Source organism: Amblyomma mixtum, chromosome 1 (assembly GCF_055824585.1).
Source record: "Amblyomma mixtum isolate Tamu chromosome 1, ASM5582458v1, whole genome shotgun sequence".
In the NCBI taxonomy this organism is placed as follows: domain Eukaryota; kingdom Metazoa; phylum Arthropoda; class Arachnida; order Ixodida; family Ixodidae; genus Amblyomma; species Amblyomma mixtum.
In genome coordinates this window covers 282,757,344-282,774,142 of record NC_143012.1, presented here as the reverse complement: position 1 = coordinate 282,774,142, position 16,799 = coordinate 282,757,344, and the positions used below count along the sequence as shown (strand labels likewise).

The following is a 16,799-nucleotide window of genomic DNA, read 5'->3' as shown; positions in this document are numbered from 1 at the left end:
GCAGCCATTAAAGACGCCAGGATACTCAGGTTAATCTTGTTGCAGTAGTGGTGCATCCACAATAACCGCGCCAGATGGACTAGCTAAATCATCAATCATAAAAGTTCGAACGCCACACTCAGCGGTGCCTTGGAATAGGGGCGCCGACCCTGCAAAACAGAGGACGCAAGCCATCAGGAAGATGGAAGACCTCTGTCGGCCGTAATAACTCGTAAATTGGAGCAAATAAAGTTTATCCTATCCTATCCTATCCTATCCTATCCTATCCTATCCTATCCTATCCTATCCTATCCTATCCTATCCTATCCTATCCTATCCTATCCTATCCTATCCTATCCTATCCTATCCTATCCTATCCTATCCTATCCTATCCTATCCTATCCTATCCTATCCTATCCTATCCTATCCTATCCCTATCCTACCCTATCCTATCCTATCCTATCCTATCCTATCCTATCCTATCCTATCCTATCCTATCCTATCCTATCCTATCGAACAGCAATATAATTGTTGGCAACAGCGCAAGGGAAACGCCGCCGGCGCTCACCATAGGCAGTAACACAGATGTGTGAGAAACAGATTATTTCTTTCCTTTTTTTTTACTCTTGCTTATTTTTCTTACGCTTTATGAGCCTTCATAAGGATTTTTCCTAAGAACTGGTTTATGCTTTATGCAGGTTTAAGGTCCCATAGCGACCAATGCTATGAGGGACGCCGTAGTGAAGGGCTCCGGAAATTTCGACCACCTGGAGCTCTCTCGAACAGTTAGAAAATAATGCACTTCAACATTCGTCAGTTACTGCTCGATGGATAGAACAACTGAGGCCATAACTCCAATGGGGACATCTGGACTTGGGACCCACCCGTTGATGCACTTTTTATGTTCAATAACATGTTTTCAAAAGCTCGTTGCATAAACACTCCAAACGCTACCTGCGTGGCGAAAAATGCTGAAGAAGAAGCGGCACGAAGCCCCGTGGCACGGGTGCACGAGGACACGCAGAAGAAGCTCACGCTGCTTTCCGACGGCCGCTTTTATCAGCGCTCCGCTTTCTGCTGCCTATCCCATTCTTCGACCCTGCTCCAGGACAGACCTTTGGCGACAGGTACCGGGCCGCCAATGGACCCCGGCACGCACCCTCAGGGCAAGCAGCAACCCGGGTCGCTCAAGGAATCGAGGCAGAAGCGCAGGAGGTCCTTGCGACCAAAGAGCAGCAAGCAGCCCACCTTGAGCGCCGGTTCCAGCGCGCCGCCCACAGTGAGCCCCACCAGTAGAGGCGGATGTACCGTGTCACCAGAGCTTTCACCGCTACCCGGGGCATGCAGTGCAATCGCTTCCCCTGTTGCGCCCTCTCTGCCTTCCATACAGAGCAAGTCGCCGCCCGGAGGCGGCACCAAGTCCCGCTCTTCAGGCACGGAGGCTCTCCTGCCTTCACTGGCGTCACGCGCGCATGATGCCAAAGCTAGTGCAGCTCTGAACAAGTCCAAGCACAGCCTCCATGTCGCCAGGTGAGTGCTGTTTTTCGCGACCTCATCTGCATGAGGTATTTCTGCAGCGAGTCTTATCCGAAACTTCCCCGTCTGTTGCCCCATGTCCTGATGGGTGTAGGCCATGACTGCGATGCCAGGGAGGCACTGCTGGGTCGCATCTGCGTGCGCTTAGGCTTAGGGCACGAGTTGAGCCGCGTTAGTCGCACAACCTACGCAGATAGACCTTACTGGCCCACCCTTTGAATTGGAACTGTGGCAAGTGCCACGTTCATTAATGCATTGCAGTAGCTGATTTATTTATTTCGCTCTATTTCTTGCTTTCTTTTCGAATTCTTTGCCCATTAAGCAAGAGAATTTTGATTTCTGTGATGGTGCGAGCAGTTTTTTTTCATTATGCTCTTACGCCACCAGTACTGAAATCTTCTGCGAGCCTTTACTGCTGGAGTTTAAAATTTTAAAGTATGTCTCTAAAGCCCAGAGCTTCTGGAAGGCTGATATTTAATACCTGAGTGTGTAGCATTACAAGTTTAATGCTTTTACACTGCTGCCGCATGCTACGCATATATCTTCTCTCTGGTCATGCTTGCTTCCATATTGCCTCTTAGTAAGGAAACATGATCTAGCCTGAGAAAAGAGCGCTGGCTCTTTAATTATTGTATGGCTTTTCCTTCCCAATCCTCTTTTTTCCCACCGAATTTCCTCTTTCTGACTATGTATTCACGCTGTGAATATTCTGCGCATTCTCGGGTATTCACGCTACCACCGTTGAATAACATGCCGCGTTCACAAAGACGACCACGACTGTCGACCAAGGAAGTCGCGCACGGAGAACAACTGATCTAAGTTCCGGCGCAACATCACACAACGTTTTATGCCACTGATGCAGTTAATAAACGTAGGCTTTAAATAATAGGTTTAAATAAGTAGCAGTATATCAGCGTGTGCGCGCTACAAGCGTAAGAGAAAGCCCTTACACACATATAGTTTAACATCACGCACCATTGCAGTCCAAATCATTTCATAGCGCCTTGAAAATGATTGCACGTAAGCTATAACAGAGATGATACCCTATATAAGGAAAAAAGCTCGGCGATTCTTTTCTTAAGAACATGTCGACTGTCTGGCAGGTCTAAATCGTCTGACTCAGCTGCTATCCCGCGCGCCACGCACAAGCCATCAAGGCCGTCGCGCACTGCTGGAGTAAAAGGCGGCACGGAAAGCTTGCAAGACCATCCCCCTGCGCCGGCAGTCGCGACTTCCCAGGCAGCGGCGAGAGCGGACGTCGCTGGCGCAGCCGCTGTGGACGCATCAGTCGCGGTTTCCCACCAACCACCTGGGGCATCTCATCCTGCAGTGCAGACGCCTCGGCAGAAGCAAGACAGCCGCCGGGAGCGCAGGAAGTCGAAGGCCGCCTCAGCTGCCAAGAACCGAGACGCAGAAGTCGACAACAGGTTTTCGGCCGAGGAGAGCTTCACGCCTGCGTCATCCCGGGAGGCCGCCATGAAGAAGAGTCAGGTGCTGTCGTCGTCTCACTGGTCCTTCTACCGTGAGTAAACAAGAATGCTTTGTTAGCGCTTAACGACTGAGACAGCTACGTAAGGTAGGATTTATAAAAGGTGTTGGCTTTGCTGTGTTAGCAGGTGTGGCGCGTAATGGTAATACACAGTTCATAGACGCCATTACTGCTGCGCTACCTGCAGGCCAATGCGAATGCGCCAGCGATAATAACGTGACTGAGATAAATCGTTTCTGGACATGAGAGAGCACTGCCTTAAAGGAGGAAATTGTGAGGGTAGAAGAAGAGTCAAGTTATTGCTCTAACTTGTTTCGTTCTAAAGCAGTCATTAAGTTTCCTCACGTCCGAGTAGCAAGAAAGGAGGCTATATATGTGCCAAGATAACGCGGGGTGCAAAAATTTCATGTATTTATAAGGCCTACGTAGTACAGATCCAGAGAGAAAGCGTACTTTGAATCATGGTTATGGTCTTTGCTTCTGATACCGTACTGCGAAACCTAGCGCCACTGGGATCCGCTATACGGTTGTCAGGAATGACTGTGACTGGCCACCTAGACTATGGCTAGTAGGTCTCATTAAGTTTCTGAAAGAAATTAACGAGTTAAAAAAGAAAATAAGCTTTCAAGTACACTGTAGAGCCAAAAACTATGAAACAAGACCAAACAGGGAGCGTAAAAATTACACCAGCATATGTACTAACACAAACCACCTTTACGCCACTACCAGGTGCACTTAAAATACAGCCGATCAGAAACTTCGCGAATTTTCATGAGTGACAAGTGTGACTGAAATGCACCGGCAGTAGATTCTCACTCGGCGCAAAAATTTCTGGCGTCGTATCATATGTCACCGGACAGAGTCCCGCGAAGTGGAACACTTTTTTTTCTTGAAGCACATCGATGACTAGACCAAAAGAAGCTGTGCGAACAGCCTGTATGCTTTGCACTTAGATGCAAGGAACGTCGAAGAATGCGAATGCCCTTCACGGTTGTCCCGCTTGTCACTGTCACGCTTGTTGGTGCTCATAGGCTTTCGCAAAAAATCTGCAATCACTTCACAATCACACTGCACCAGAAGCCCACGATTGCCCCACGGCTCTCGGCAAGAAGCCTAAGCATGCTCGCGACTGCAGCCATGAACGTGACTTTCGCGACCGAGACGAACAGCAAGCAGGAGCGCTACCTGTACGCGGCCGTGGTCGCGGTGCTGGCGGTGCTCTTCGCGCTGGCCGTGGTGGCCCTGCTGCTGCTCCTCTCGCCCAAGCCTCCCACGCAGTACGTGCTGTGCGACACGGCCGAGTGCATCGAAGCCCACGATTACTTGTCCCGGCTGATCAACACCAGCAGGGACACGTGCAGCGATTTCTACGGCTACGTGTGCGACTCATGGCTGGACCGTGACACTGACGAGGACCACCCCGGCGGTTTCCTCAGGGACAACATGGACGCCTCCATCTCCACGATCAATAAGCGTCTCCTCTCCAAGGAGCTACAGCCTGAAAGATACAGGATGAACGCCAAGGGTGAGAACTGTATACAGGCTCGGTTTGTTGTCTATATACATGTCCAACATTCTTGGACAAAAATTTTTAATATTGGAAAACTGTAAGGTACTGATATAGAAATATTGCAGGTAATGGTCCATTCTTCCGATATGTCGCAAAATCTTTCTTTTGTAGCGCTCCCATCGCTCGCATAGAGCAAGACTGCCATAGAAAACCAATGGGGGACGCTTTTGATTATAGGAAAAACGTTAATAGCAAAAGAATGCAAGTCTGCCGATGGGAGCTCTGCGGATATATTGATTGTTACAGCGAAATCTTACGTTATAAGAAATCATTGCGTTCCTAAACTCTTTCCTGTTCAAAAATGATTTTGTCCAGAATTGTTGGGTACGCAGGTAAATGTGTTCGACGAGGTCAGCGGTCTCCTGTTACCTCTTTCACCTTTTCAGCGTGAAGGGCGGACTTCACATGCCGTAAGGGCAGGGATATGACTGTGTCGTAGCTAGTGCTTATTTTTAGGCATTAAACATAGCGTGGAATGCTCTTTTGCAATCATGAACATTTTTGTTCGTAGGAGGCTATGCTGTGAGCCCGTAAGCAGCTGTGATGGTAAGGCTTATGAATAGATGGTATAAACTACAAAGTTCATCTGTCAGAGCTGTAAAGCTTTCCTTTGTAATCGTAAGGCGGCGCTTGTACGGAGGCCAGTTAGTAATTACTTCCTTATTACGGATGCTAGACCTGTTCAGAACGGAACTGCTATCGTGGTTTATATAGCTTTAAGAAGGCGTTCAAAAGTGAGGCTTGAACGATGGTAGAGCTGAGTAGATTGTTTTATCCAAGAGTAGCAAAATTCAGGTATTCTGGTTTTCATTCGAAGGGCATCAGTATTGCTAGCGTCAACAATACAAGTGGGAAGGAACTGTGCGAGTCGGCAGCTTTTTCCACGTGTCCATACCCATAGCTTGAAACATTTACTCCGCCGTTTATTATTGATTTGCTTTGCACTGTTTCGGACTTATGCTTGGAGGCAGTAAGATCAACTATTTTTTGATACCACGCCAATTTTTCTACAAACATAGAAAAAAAACAATAGGAAGGATATACATATATATTGTTTCCGTTGTAGAAAGAACCAAACTTCTAGCCATTAAAGTGGTGTGATGTGCTTAAGTTCCTCAGTACTCTAAGCGACACTTCGAAAACCTCCGCAGGTTTATTGTGCGTAAAACAAAAGAAAATAAGAACAGCAAAAGGGAAGCGTCACCGTAATTAGTGTTTTACGAACACTTAGTTGATATTGCTGCACTCAGCCAGCACATACCATCGTGTCGTAAACCATTAATCAATTATAGGGAGAGTTCTGTTCTGAACTCACTGTACTTCCACGGCAATGGCAGAGTTCAAATGTTCTGTATAACTGAAAAAATTCGTCCGTCTCTGGCATTTCGTATAGATGTTATGAATATTAAGAATAATAAAGCCGCGGGAGCTGAATGCACTTTGGAAACTAGAGGATGGACATTACAAGCATTTCCCAACGAGAACACCCAGATCTACAGGTCGTAGCCTTACTGATGGAAGAACAGAGTAATCATGCGTACACATATTCTCAACTTCTGTTCTGGCGGTAGTCTGAGCGTAGCGTGTTCACAAGCTAACTCTACTTTCATGCGAATCTGCTTTCTCGAAATGTCTACCAAGGATTCGTGGAAGGGCGGATATTCATCAGGAAAATCCTACTGGTTTGCCTCACAACTTCTAAGCATCGAGTTTCAAACACCGCAGTGTAAAAGTACTAGTGTGTGATGTGAATTATGCCTTATCCATGTTTATGCAGCGTTCGCCAACAACGTCGAAGGCGCGGAAAGCACGCGGGTGCTGCGCGAGCTCTACCAGAGGTGCCAGATCTACGTCTCGGAGAAGACGATGGCCGCGGCTTTCACGGCGACGCTGGCGTCGGCACGCGAACGTCTCAACTGGACGTTGATTCGCAGCGCTAGCACTTACCGCGAGCTCGTGGGGCTGATCGTGCGCACGTCACTACTGGCGGGATTCCACACGGTCTTCGCTCTCGACCTGCTAAGCGATAATGGCAAGACGGTGCTTCGACTGTCCTCCGAAAGATCGTTGCTCGGCAAGCTGGCGACGTCTGGAAACCGAGAAGAGCTCGAGAGCGACCTGAGACGCGTAGTGGAAGACGCCGACGAGCGCGCGTTGATTCTAAGCCTCGACAAGCTTATCGCGGACGACCTGGACTTGGGCGACGACGTCGCGGTGGAAGACGAAAGGCGGCCGCTGCCCGCACTCCTCGAGAATCTGGTGCCGGGAGTGAGCGCTAGTGACTGGATGGCTGCCTTGAACCTAGCCGTTGGTCTCGGTGAAGGAACCATGCGTGCTTCGGACACGTCCTTCGCATCCGGTGCCGAAGACGTCCGAAGCGCCTTCAGCAAGATACACAACCACAGTGGAGTGAGCGAGGCTGCGTTGTACCTGGCGTCGCATCTGGATGCTGACCTGCTTTCCCTGGAGCTGACCAGAGAGCGAGCCGCGGCGCATTCTTCAAAGACGGCCCATTTCTGTCTCGGCCTGTTAAGGAGGTGCTTTGGGTACGCGTGGCCGCACCTTGTTGCGCGATTGTTGGACTTGGAGCAGAGCGCGCGCGTCCTCTACGCGATGTTCCACGAACTAAAAGAGACGTCCAATGACGCCGCCCTATTTAGGTGGCTGCCGGAGAAGGCCAGGAACGACGCTGCGGGAAAGGTAGACAGGGCGACGCTTATCTTCGTCGCCAAGGACAGTGAAGTAAGTGGCTTCCTCGAAATGATATTTCCTATTTCTCTGCCTTGTAATGAGGCGCTCACTTCCGAAAAATGCTGTACTTTCAAGAAAAGTGACTGACTACCACTGAGTTTTTACTTTTTGGGCACATCATGCAGTATAGTATGGTCGCTTTTCTTTTCTGGTTCTCGAAAGGGTTTAGAAGAGTACTACGAAATAATTTTGTAAGAAGAGCGTACACAGAGCTGCCGTCTCGGAGCACCAACATACTGCGTGATTTCTAACGCTTAATTTGGCAGCCCACGCGACAAAGAATGGATATATAGAAAGGGGTCAGATTTGTTTGACTTCGCACTGGATGTATCTCTGAGCTGCAATCGCCAAGAAGGAAGTGTACTTAAGATTAGAGCACTGCACGGGCCACAATCTGAGGCCCAAGCCCGGCCCGGGCCCGAGACCTGAAGCCCGAGCCCGGCCCAGGCCCGCGGCTTCAAGCCCGGGCCCGGCCCAGGCCCGCTAAATTATCGCTGTAGCGAGCCCGGCCCGGCCCGTGAATCCCGGAGTGAGGCTCAGCCCGGGCCCGGCCCGTATCACAGTAACGCTTGAGGTATACTGCTTTCTCTGGGCAAGCAGACTGCGACTATATCGATAAGGAACTCGCCCACAAAGGTTCTGAAACCACAGTTTGGGTTGAAGAAAGTTGGTTCTTTTTAACCCAGAAGGAAGTGATTAACAGTAGCGCTCGCCAGGCCTGTCTTTTGGACAGTGATCTCGTGTACGTGCGCAAAGATAAACTCGGAAGTTCCGAGAGCCAAATAAAAAGGGCTGCATACGAGCGTAATAGACTACTTTTCATTCCCCCATGATTTTAATCAGTTATATTTTGCCGCCAGCGAAGTATAAACATTAAAGCTGGCTCGCAAGCAGTGGGATGACATTTTTTTAGTGAACGCGATCTCTCAGGTTGAACTCATAGCCGAACTGGTCGCCTTTCAGCAGAAACAAAAAGCTAAAAGGCTTGAGTATTTCGCAGTGTGTATTTGAAGACTATAAGCATCCTAAACTTATATGTTCTTCCCGAATGCATTTCTAATAGTTTATAGGTATGTTTTGGGATGACGAACGATCAATGGCCAACTAAGGCAGGTTGAATTTTACTTTTACTGGTGGACCAAAAGATAACGCGCGAATCACGTGATAACTTATAGGGCAGAACACTTGTCATGACAACAAGGCTCTTGAAGAAGCGAGGAGGGATAGATGTGGTCATGAGATGAGATCTACAAACTCTCGCAAGCTTTTCTGGCTATCTAATGTACGAGATCTTCCGGCCAGCTGATCAAAAAGAAAACCAAACGCGCTTTAGATTGTGAATTTTCTCTCATGAGAAAGATATAGCTAAAAATAAAACCTATGTTGTGGGGGCTGTGAGAGACACCGAAGCAGAGGACTCCGGATCATTTCGACCACCTGGGTTTCTTCAACGAGCAATGATACTACAAAGTACACGGCTGTCATGCTTGCCTGGACCTAAATAAAAATGCGGCCGCCGAGGCTAGGAGCAAACCCTGCTTCACCGGCTCAGTAGCCAAGAAATTTGACGGCTAAGACACCGCGGCGCGGAAATAGGGAAATAAATAAGTCAATGAATAAAGCACAGTTTTTTCTCAGCGCGTACTATAACCAATAGCTCATCCGTTTCGCTGCTCCAATGCCGCAGTTGTGTACTTCACTCTGCAATAGTGAATGACTAGTCGGACATCAACCGTTTCTGTACAAACCGAAGGCCGGCTCAGGTCCGCAGCTTTAAGCCCGAGCCCGGCCCGGGCCCGCAACTTCAGGCCCGGGCCCGGCCCAGGCCCGGCAAAACAAATCATGTCCCGGCCCGACCCGGCCCGCGGGCCGGGCCGGGCCCGGGCTTTCGGGCCGGCCCGAGCCCGTGCAGTGCACTACTTAAGATTGCATTCAGGTGCTATTCGTTACTTTTGTTTACTACTTGTGCTAGTTCTTTTATCGTTGAAAAGAGCGCTTTGAAAAAGAGTGCTTTGTTCCACATATAATCTTGGCCTTATGATGAAAACATAGTTTCTCCTTTAACACGATTACAAAGTGGTCGTCGGTTAGGTAGCCTTCCTAAAAGCTACGAAAAATAGGTGTTTTGGGCAGTTTAAAACCTGATTTTCAGACAAAGTAACAATTTTCGCAATGGTGCCAAAAATACTTGAATGCCTTTCAGCCCTGACAATTTTCGTCACTCGCATGGGCATTAAGATATCTGCAAAAGAACTTAAGTGTCATTTTCAGTTAATATCTCAAGAGCAGTTTTTCTCTTACACAGCCATTCAAGGCTTTGGTAGAACCGCTGCTTTTTTCTCTTGTTCTGCAAAAGAACGCTTTAGGCGTCTACTGAGACCACGGCCTAAGTGCGAGAAGCACTGTATGATGCCACATAACCTGATAATTGGAACGCTGGCTACATAAATGTGACCAAGTTTTCTATAAATGTATGTGCGAAGAATTCACTGCTACTAGTATAAATGATGAACGCCCGACGAACTCCGCTGTAGTTCTTTTCTAGTTTTTTTTCTTGTGCACCTCTTCGTGGCTGCACATTTGTGCCCGCACTGCTGCCTCCTTCACACGTCATCGTACGAAATGATTTTTCAATAAACTAAAAATTAGTTTTCATCGAGGCAGTGCCGCTATTCGATGTTTTTGCGAGCGTTCTAGCAGATAGTGCTGCCTATTTCAGTTAGCAAACACTCGTGCTTTGTTGCGGATTGCACTGAATTCGGCTGCAGAACATGTTTGGATAGAATCACTGACCTAGCTGTTTCATAATCCGGGCACTTCAGGCACGGATTGAAAAAAAAAAAAAACGTCACATATCTAAAAGAAAAATGCCTATTAGCCCGCTCTGCTGCTCCTCTTAAAAAGACGCAGATAGATTTCCCACAGAACACATGCAGCTGGTGGACGTGATTTTGCCTCCTATACTGCAGCTCCTGCCCCCTGACCATTTTCGTTCCATCGCGGAAAGCGAAACTTTGTTCATATATCCACCTAGCCCCCGTTTTTCAGTCCAAAATTTCCCCCCTGATCGGGACCTTTGAAAATACCCCACCGGCAGGAAACCGTTGTAGTTGTAGAGACGGCGACACACTGCTGCACGGATCGGTTTTCGTGTTTCGCATGTTTAGACTCCCGCTTTGTCCTTGAAATATCCGAAACGGTGGAAGTCTGAAAAATTCCCCTCCGCATTTTTACAATTTTAAGGCGAATTTTAAGGCCTTCAATGCCTCATAGTTGTCGACAGAAGCTAGTCGACAGAAGCTTGTCAGCAGAGGTGTCACGCTTTTCGGTTGGTCGAAATGGGACAGAAGCTAGTCGACAGAAGCTTGTCAGCAGAGGTGTCACGCTTTTCGGTTGGTCGAAATGGTTATGATTTCAGAATGCTCGGATTCTCACTAATGAGGTCACCCACGGATTACTGACGCCGCCTTCTAGAGCAAACGACAACTAATAAAATAGTTGTCATTCGCTCCGACAGCGGGCGTAAGGTGTCAGTGGGTGACTACATCACATACCTCATTACAGCGAACAGAGCCATGGATACAACCGAAGTCATTTAATTAAGCAGAGAGAGAGTCGTGCTAAAGCAGTAAAAGTCGGCAGTCAAAGTGTGAGGTTGTAATATGTAGTCAAAGTGTGTAGTCAAAGCACTAGTACAGCACAAAGTCTCGCAGTTAATGCCAAACAGTGCGCCAGGAAAGGCTTTCGCCTTGTAGCACTTTAGAGAGCCAAAGTGCCCCCTGAATTTTTTTGTCCGCTTGAAGTACACGAAAACCATCCACTGACGTAGGGGGACACCCGAGCCGAGCCCGACTACTCGTCGTTGGCCCGGTTCCTGGAGGAGACTGGCGGCGACTTCGTGCGCCTCTTCGTGCGCGTCATGCAGCATGAGCACTCGCTGCGGCTGCGACATCCACCGACGCGAGTGCAGCTTCTGCTGCTGCGACTCGAGCAGCGTTCTCAGCTGGCTCACTCGGCCTCGCTGGAATCGGTGGTTGTGCCCACGCTTTTCCAGCATCCGCCGCTGCTCTACTCGGACGGCGTGCCGGCGTCCTTCAACTACGGCACCGTGGGGGCGCTGTTGGCCGCGACTATCTTGGAGGTCGTCGTGCCGACAGCCGCCTCTGACTCGGACCAGCAGCGGAAGGTACCAGACCAGGTTGTATGGATTGCTCTTTACGGCACGTAATTGTTGCGCGAGGGATACATGAAACAATTATTCACCTTTAAATCTGATCTATAGGCAACTTGCAGTGCCCAGGCGGAGCTGCAATGCGAGCATAAAAAATTGGCTGGTCGTCAACCAGGCTGAACCTGGTATGCAGGGCGGAAGCTCGATTAAACATGGTCAGAAACGGTTTTCTGCGAACTTTATTGTATATCAGTGACTTGACTTGTTGTTGCTTGACTAAAGAGAAGACTTGATCATCAGATTCAATCAGCCGTCTACGATACACTTCTGAAGCGCTGGTTACAGCGCGCGAATCCTCCATGGCTACCTGTGAACGTCCTGCAATGCTTTGCGAGTCACGTGTTTCAGTGCAAATGCAAGGTGAGCGACGAATCACGTTGCTCAACACAGTTGCGAAGGCGAGCGAACGCCGCCGGCTCAGCGAGTCACATGGTATGACGTCAGAGCCCCCCCCCCCCTCCCCCCCCCCCGCTCCGCCACTTGAAGGTCATTTCGGAGAGACATGACCTTGAGGTTTTGCATAGGAGGAGTAAAGCCTCCGCTCTAAAACTGCTGCCATCAACCGCTTGGGCCGTGACAAACGTCAGACATTCTGCATGACTGGAGGCACGCGTATTGCACGATAGTATTCTTTCCTATCTGCACAGAACGCGGAAAGTTGCGGTATAAGCGGAGACAGGTGGCGTGTAAAAACACTAAGAGCGCGTCCAGAAAATGCTTGCTCTTATCGCTAGGCTGTGTTGCGGGGCTGTGATCAACACCGAAAACTTAGTTGCATTTTGCCTGTACATATATGTCCGCAGACTGGAAAACGTAAATGATAGACTAAGAGAACATTGACTGGTTGTTTAAAACTGGTTGGCGGTGATGATTTGGGGGAGGACCGTAAAAGGTGAAAAACCTCGTCGCCTTCCATATTTTTGGGGAAAAGTCGCGAACAGCAGACAAAGAACACACGAGACGCGCACGTAGCTTTTACGTGCGTGTCTAGTGTGTTTTTATCTGTGTGCCGTTTACTTTTGGAGCTTTCCGTAAGATATATCAGACCAGCTCAAGCCCTTCCGAAGACGCGATCTTTACGATCGCGTCATCTGAAGACAGCAAAGGGAAAGGGAGATATCTGAGGCATTCTAGATTCCCAGTGCTGGCGACATGCGTATCAGCGGACCGTCCGTCACGCTCGCTGAGAAATGGATTTTCTGCGCGAGCCCACGCTGCGCACGAGGGAGCGTTGATTGAGTGCATATCGGTTATCAATGACCAGATGCCTGCGAGTGCGTTGGAGGGAGGTAAAAGCTTAACGTGTTCATGTGGATTTAACGCGAAAGCGTTACGGCTACCGCTCCGCAGAAAGCCCGGCGTTGTCATTGGGGCTATGAGGGAAGAATTGGCCGGGGTAGACGTAGGTGGCAGCCCTATGAGGCCAGGGTGGCCTCGTGACGTCATCACAACCTGCCCTCCGGATAATGAGCAAACTTGACAACCGAGGCAGAAGCTAGTTCATAAGGACGGAGAACTGGGCAAGTTGCTGGGGATTCATGGTTTAAACTGCGCGAAGAAAGGACACAGCGGAAGAAAATACGCGACACAGGCGCAGACTAACAACTGATTTTTATTCCCGGAAAGGTGCCTATATATGCTATTTCATAACCCGCGTCCTAACATAATACTAACAAAACACAAACAGAATTTCTTTGGAGGAGAAATTCGAGGCCCGTGTACTGTGCGATGTCAGTGCACGTTAAAGAACCTCAGGTGGTCGAAATTTCCGGAGCCCTCCACTACGGCGTGTCTCATAGCCTTAGTCGCTTTGGGACGTTAAACCCCATAAACCAAACCGCCGCCGCGGTGGCTCAGCGGTTATGGTGCTCGGCTGCTGACCCAAAAGACGCGGGTTCGATCCCGGCCGCGGCGGCTAGAATTTCTTTGGAGGAGAAATTCTAGAGGCCCGTGTACTGTGCGATGTCAGTGCACGTTAAAGAACCCCAGGTGGTCGAAATTTCCGGAGCCCTCCACTACGGCGTCTCTCATAGCCTTAGTCGCTTTGGGACGTTAGACCCCATAAAAACCACACCAAACCATAAACCAAACCAAACCAAACCAGAAACAAACGAAACGAAATCAATATAGCACTTTTCTTTTTCACATGCTACGGAGCCACTGCCATATCACACTACAGCGCCAAAGAAAAACCGAAAGGCCGGATGATAAAAAATCAGGCCAACCCTCCACATTGCCGACTCGCACTCGTTTTTGTTTTTGTTTTGTTAGTGTTTTGTTAAGACGCGGGCTATGAAATAGGATATATAGGCATCTTTCCGTGAATAAAAATCAGTTGTTAGTCTGCGCCTGGGTCGTGTATTTTCTTCCGCCGTGTCCTCGTTTGTTCGCGCAGTTTAAACCATGGTATTTAATGATTGGTCGCTAGAGGTCTCTCGGGAAGGGTCTCCACCCATGGCAGCATCCACTAGCGCAATCGCGTTATACTCTTAAGGAGAGGCTTGTGTCTCATCCATATCTTGTGTGCTGAGCTATACCTCCTCCTCATGCGCACATTTTCATATTTTCCCAACGAAGTGATCTGTTGTGTTGCGCAGATGGTAACAATAAGCGAAAGGTTTCGGACAACGGAGAAGCAGTCTTAGATTCTCATACGAGTGTCCTTGAAAAATACATTAATTCAATAAATTTCCTATCCTCCTTCATTGCCAGCAGCACACCTGGTGGACACCGGCGGCGCTACGCAAGTACAATGAGAGCAGTCAGTGCCTGCAGCGCCTCTACCGGCGGCTCGGGCTGCACACTGAAGTGGCTGGCAACGACGAGGAACAGCGCCGCGCCATGTTTATGGGGGCCCACAGCCTACGGCTCGCCTACGACAGTCTGGCGACGATCTTCAGGCGCGCCGCGGGCAGCTCGGACGCATTCAGCACTCTGTGGCTGCGCGCGCAGGTTATCTTCTTCACGCGGTTCTGCCTGCTTTGGTGCAACTCCGACCAGCGGCCTAACCCGCTGTCGCCTCGCGGCAACTGTATGCTGCCGCTGCACAATATGCCCGAGTTCGACACGGCATTCGAATGCGCCGAGAGAACCGATTTCGTCTCCGACAACTGCGTGCTCTGATGACAACGGGTAGGCTGGGGCCGTTTTATGACTGCAATTTAAGTATGACGAAGACCTTTGCCTTATCACTCATCACCTTGTTAGACCTGCTGATACGTAACCGAGAGGTTAATGGACTCATAAAAGTGCGGGATATATGTGCGTTTCTTTTTGGACTTAGTGTGCGATCAAACGCGGGAGAGACTGACTACGATTATGCTCAGACGACACGAACGACTTTGTTTCTCTCCTAGTACACCCGCTGACGCATTTTGGCTTGTGTGTTAAATTCATAAGCAGATTTTTGTCCTGTTATAAATTTTTAATAAATGTCAATGGGGGAACGTAATTTAAGCACGAAGAGCAGCAGTAACAGCCATTTTAGTGACTGGGGCCTATTACATACCAATGGAGCCAACACGTTATGTGCTGCGCTCTCCGGAAGACTGCGAGGACTATTAGTACCTATGCGTTGCTGTGTTGTAGCCAATTTGCTTCGTGCTTTAATTTTCTGACTTCCCATTTGTTAGAACCTGGACTCTCGCAATCAGAAAAAACAATTTTTTTTTGCTGTTGATAACGTTACTCGATGGCTGGACCAGGAGGGGACCTATTGTTGCCTGCTACCGCGGTGAACTGACTGTGTGTGTGTTGTGATCCCCTGATTCCCTGCAGCATGATTGAAGGTCCCGTTGACAAGGTCATCCGTCTCTCATTTAGCCAAAAATAATGTTGACCATCGGACGATCTTGTGCTACTGCTGTGTCACCTAAGGTTCCTAGTCTTTCCTGAAAGTGCCTGAAAGTATGAAGACCCGTGTGTTGCTCTTAAACATGCACGGCTGGTTCGTTTTACTCATCAGTGTTTTCAGCCAGTCTGCAATTTTTCAGCTGAAGATGGACGGATGATGCACGCGACGAACAGTTTTGCAGAGAATACAAAGGTCTTTCAAAGGGGTTCCCTTTGTTTCGCTGCCGAAATTATCTTTCAGTGGGGCTAAGGTAGGGCATATTGCAACATTTAGAGACAAAAGCAATCTGACCTCCTACTTTTCCCGTGTTTGGCAAAGCAATATTGCATCTTGTGCTGAATTGTCCTACTTTGAAAACCTTTCTCCCAGCTTGTGACCCGAGCTATTTGTTAGCTCCTTTATTTTAGGGCGGTTCATCCTGCGGTTCTTCCTGGGTCTGGTACTTGCGGTCACATTGTATTCAGTAAAATTACTTTCGTGGCATTTTTTTCTATATATTTATGACTCACTGCCATAGGCACAGTGGCACTCTTGTAGAAAGAGGACTCTCAGTCTGAAGGTGCTCAGTCTGAAGTGACCCTAATCTGCTGCGAGCAAAGGGGGGGGGGGGGGGGGGGGGATCTAGCCTAGCAGCAAAAATCGAGCCATCTCAGACCCTGAAAATAGGACATTTATTTATTTTATTTATTTATGGCATACTGCAGGCCGTGAGGCCCAAGCAGGAGTGGATACAGAACAGAACACAAATTGAGCAATAATACCAAAGTGCAAGCAGAAAACGAGCAGCGCGAAATGACATGGAAAAGAAAAAAACTAACAAAACAAACTAAAAACAAACCAACAATGGTCACTTATCAGGTCAAGAGACCGTACACACTAAGCTGGTAAGCTGTTCCAGTCCCTGATGGTTTGTGGAAAGAAAGAGTGCTGAAATAAGTTAGTCTTTGCAAAGTACGGGGTTAGAGAAAGGGGGTGGGAGTGTCTGGTGTTCTGTAGATTAAGATACGGCGAAGAATTAATTCCAAGTTTATGGTTAAATAACAAAAATAATTTCAACCGAAGAAACTTGTTTGACATGGGGGTCGTTCTTAATGCTGCGATCGCGTTCGTGCACTATGACGACAGAGAGGAAGATAACATTTGCGAGAACAAACCAGGTCTCTTAACAAGATACCGAATACGAACGTGGGGGTTTAATAAGTAGGAATCCTGTTATTGCTAACTGGGAACCTATTTGACTTTCCAAAGAGTGAAAGGTTGCTTTTCCCTTCTAAGTTAAGTCACTGCGAAAAAATGACAAACGAAGATTGGAGTGGATATGATAAATGAAAAGTTGAGTGAATATTCCTCGAACCCGGTACTCCAACAAATTTTCGTGTTCTGACAAGCA

General features: G+C 48.6%; 1 protein-coding gene across 1 annotated transcript; it reads left to right on the top strand.

Annotated features, from left to right (window-relative positions):
- The first annotated feature begins 965 nt into the window (after positions 1 to 965).
- On the top strand, positions 966 to 15,461 carry LOC149371911 (uncharacterized). Its single transcript, XM_089566214.1, has 6 exons — positions 966 to 1,509; positions 2,619 to 3,037; positions 4,140 to 4,529; positions 6,352 to 7,316; positions 11,155 to 11,526; positions 14,269 to 15,461. Exons 1-6 carry the CDS (start codon positions 1,121 to 1,123, stop codon positions 14,677 to 14,679), a joined length of 2,946 nt encoding a protein of 981 aa, XP_089422340.1. The 5' UTR covers positions 966 to 1,120; the 3' UTR covers positions 14,680 to 15,461.
- Positions 15,462 to 16,799: the final 1,338 nt, after the last annotated feature.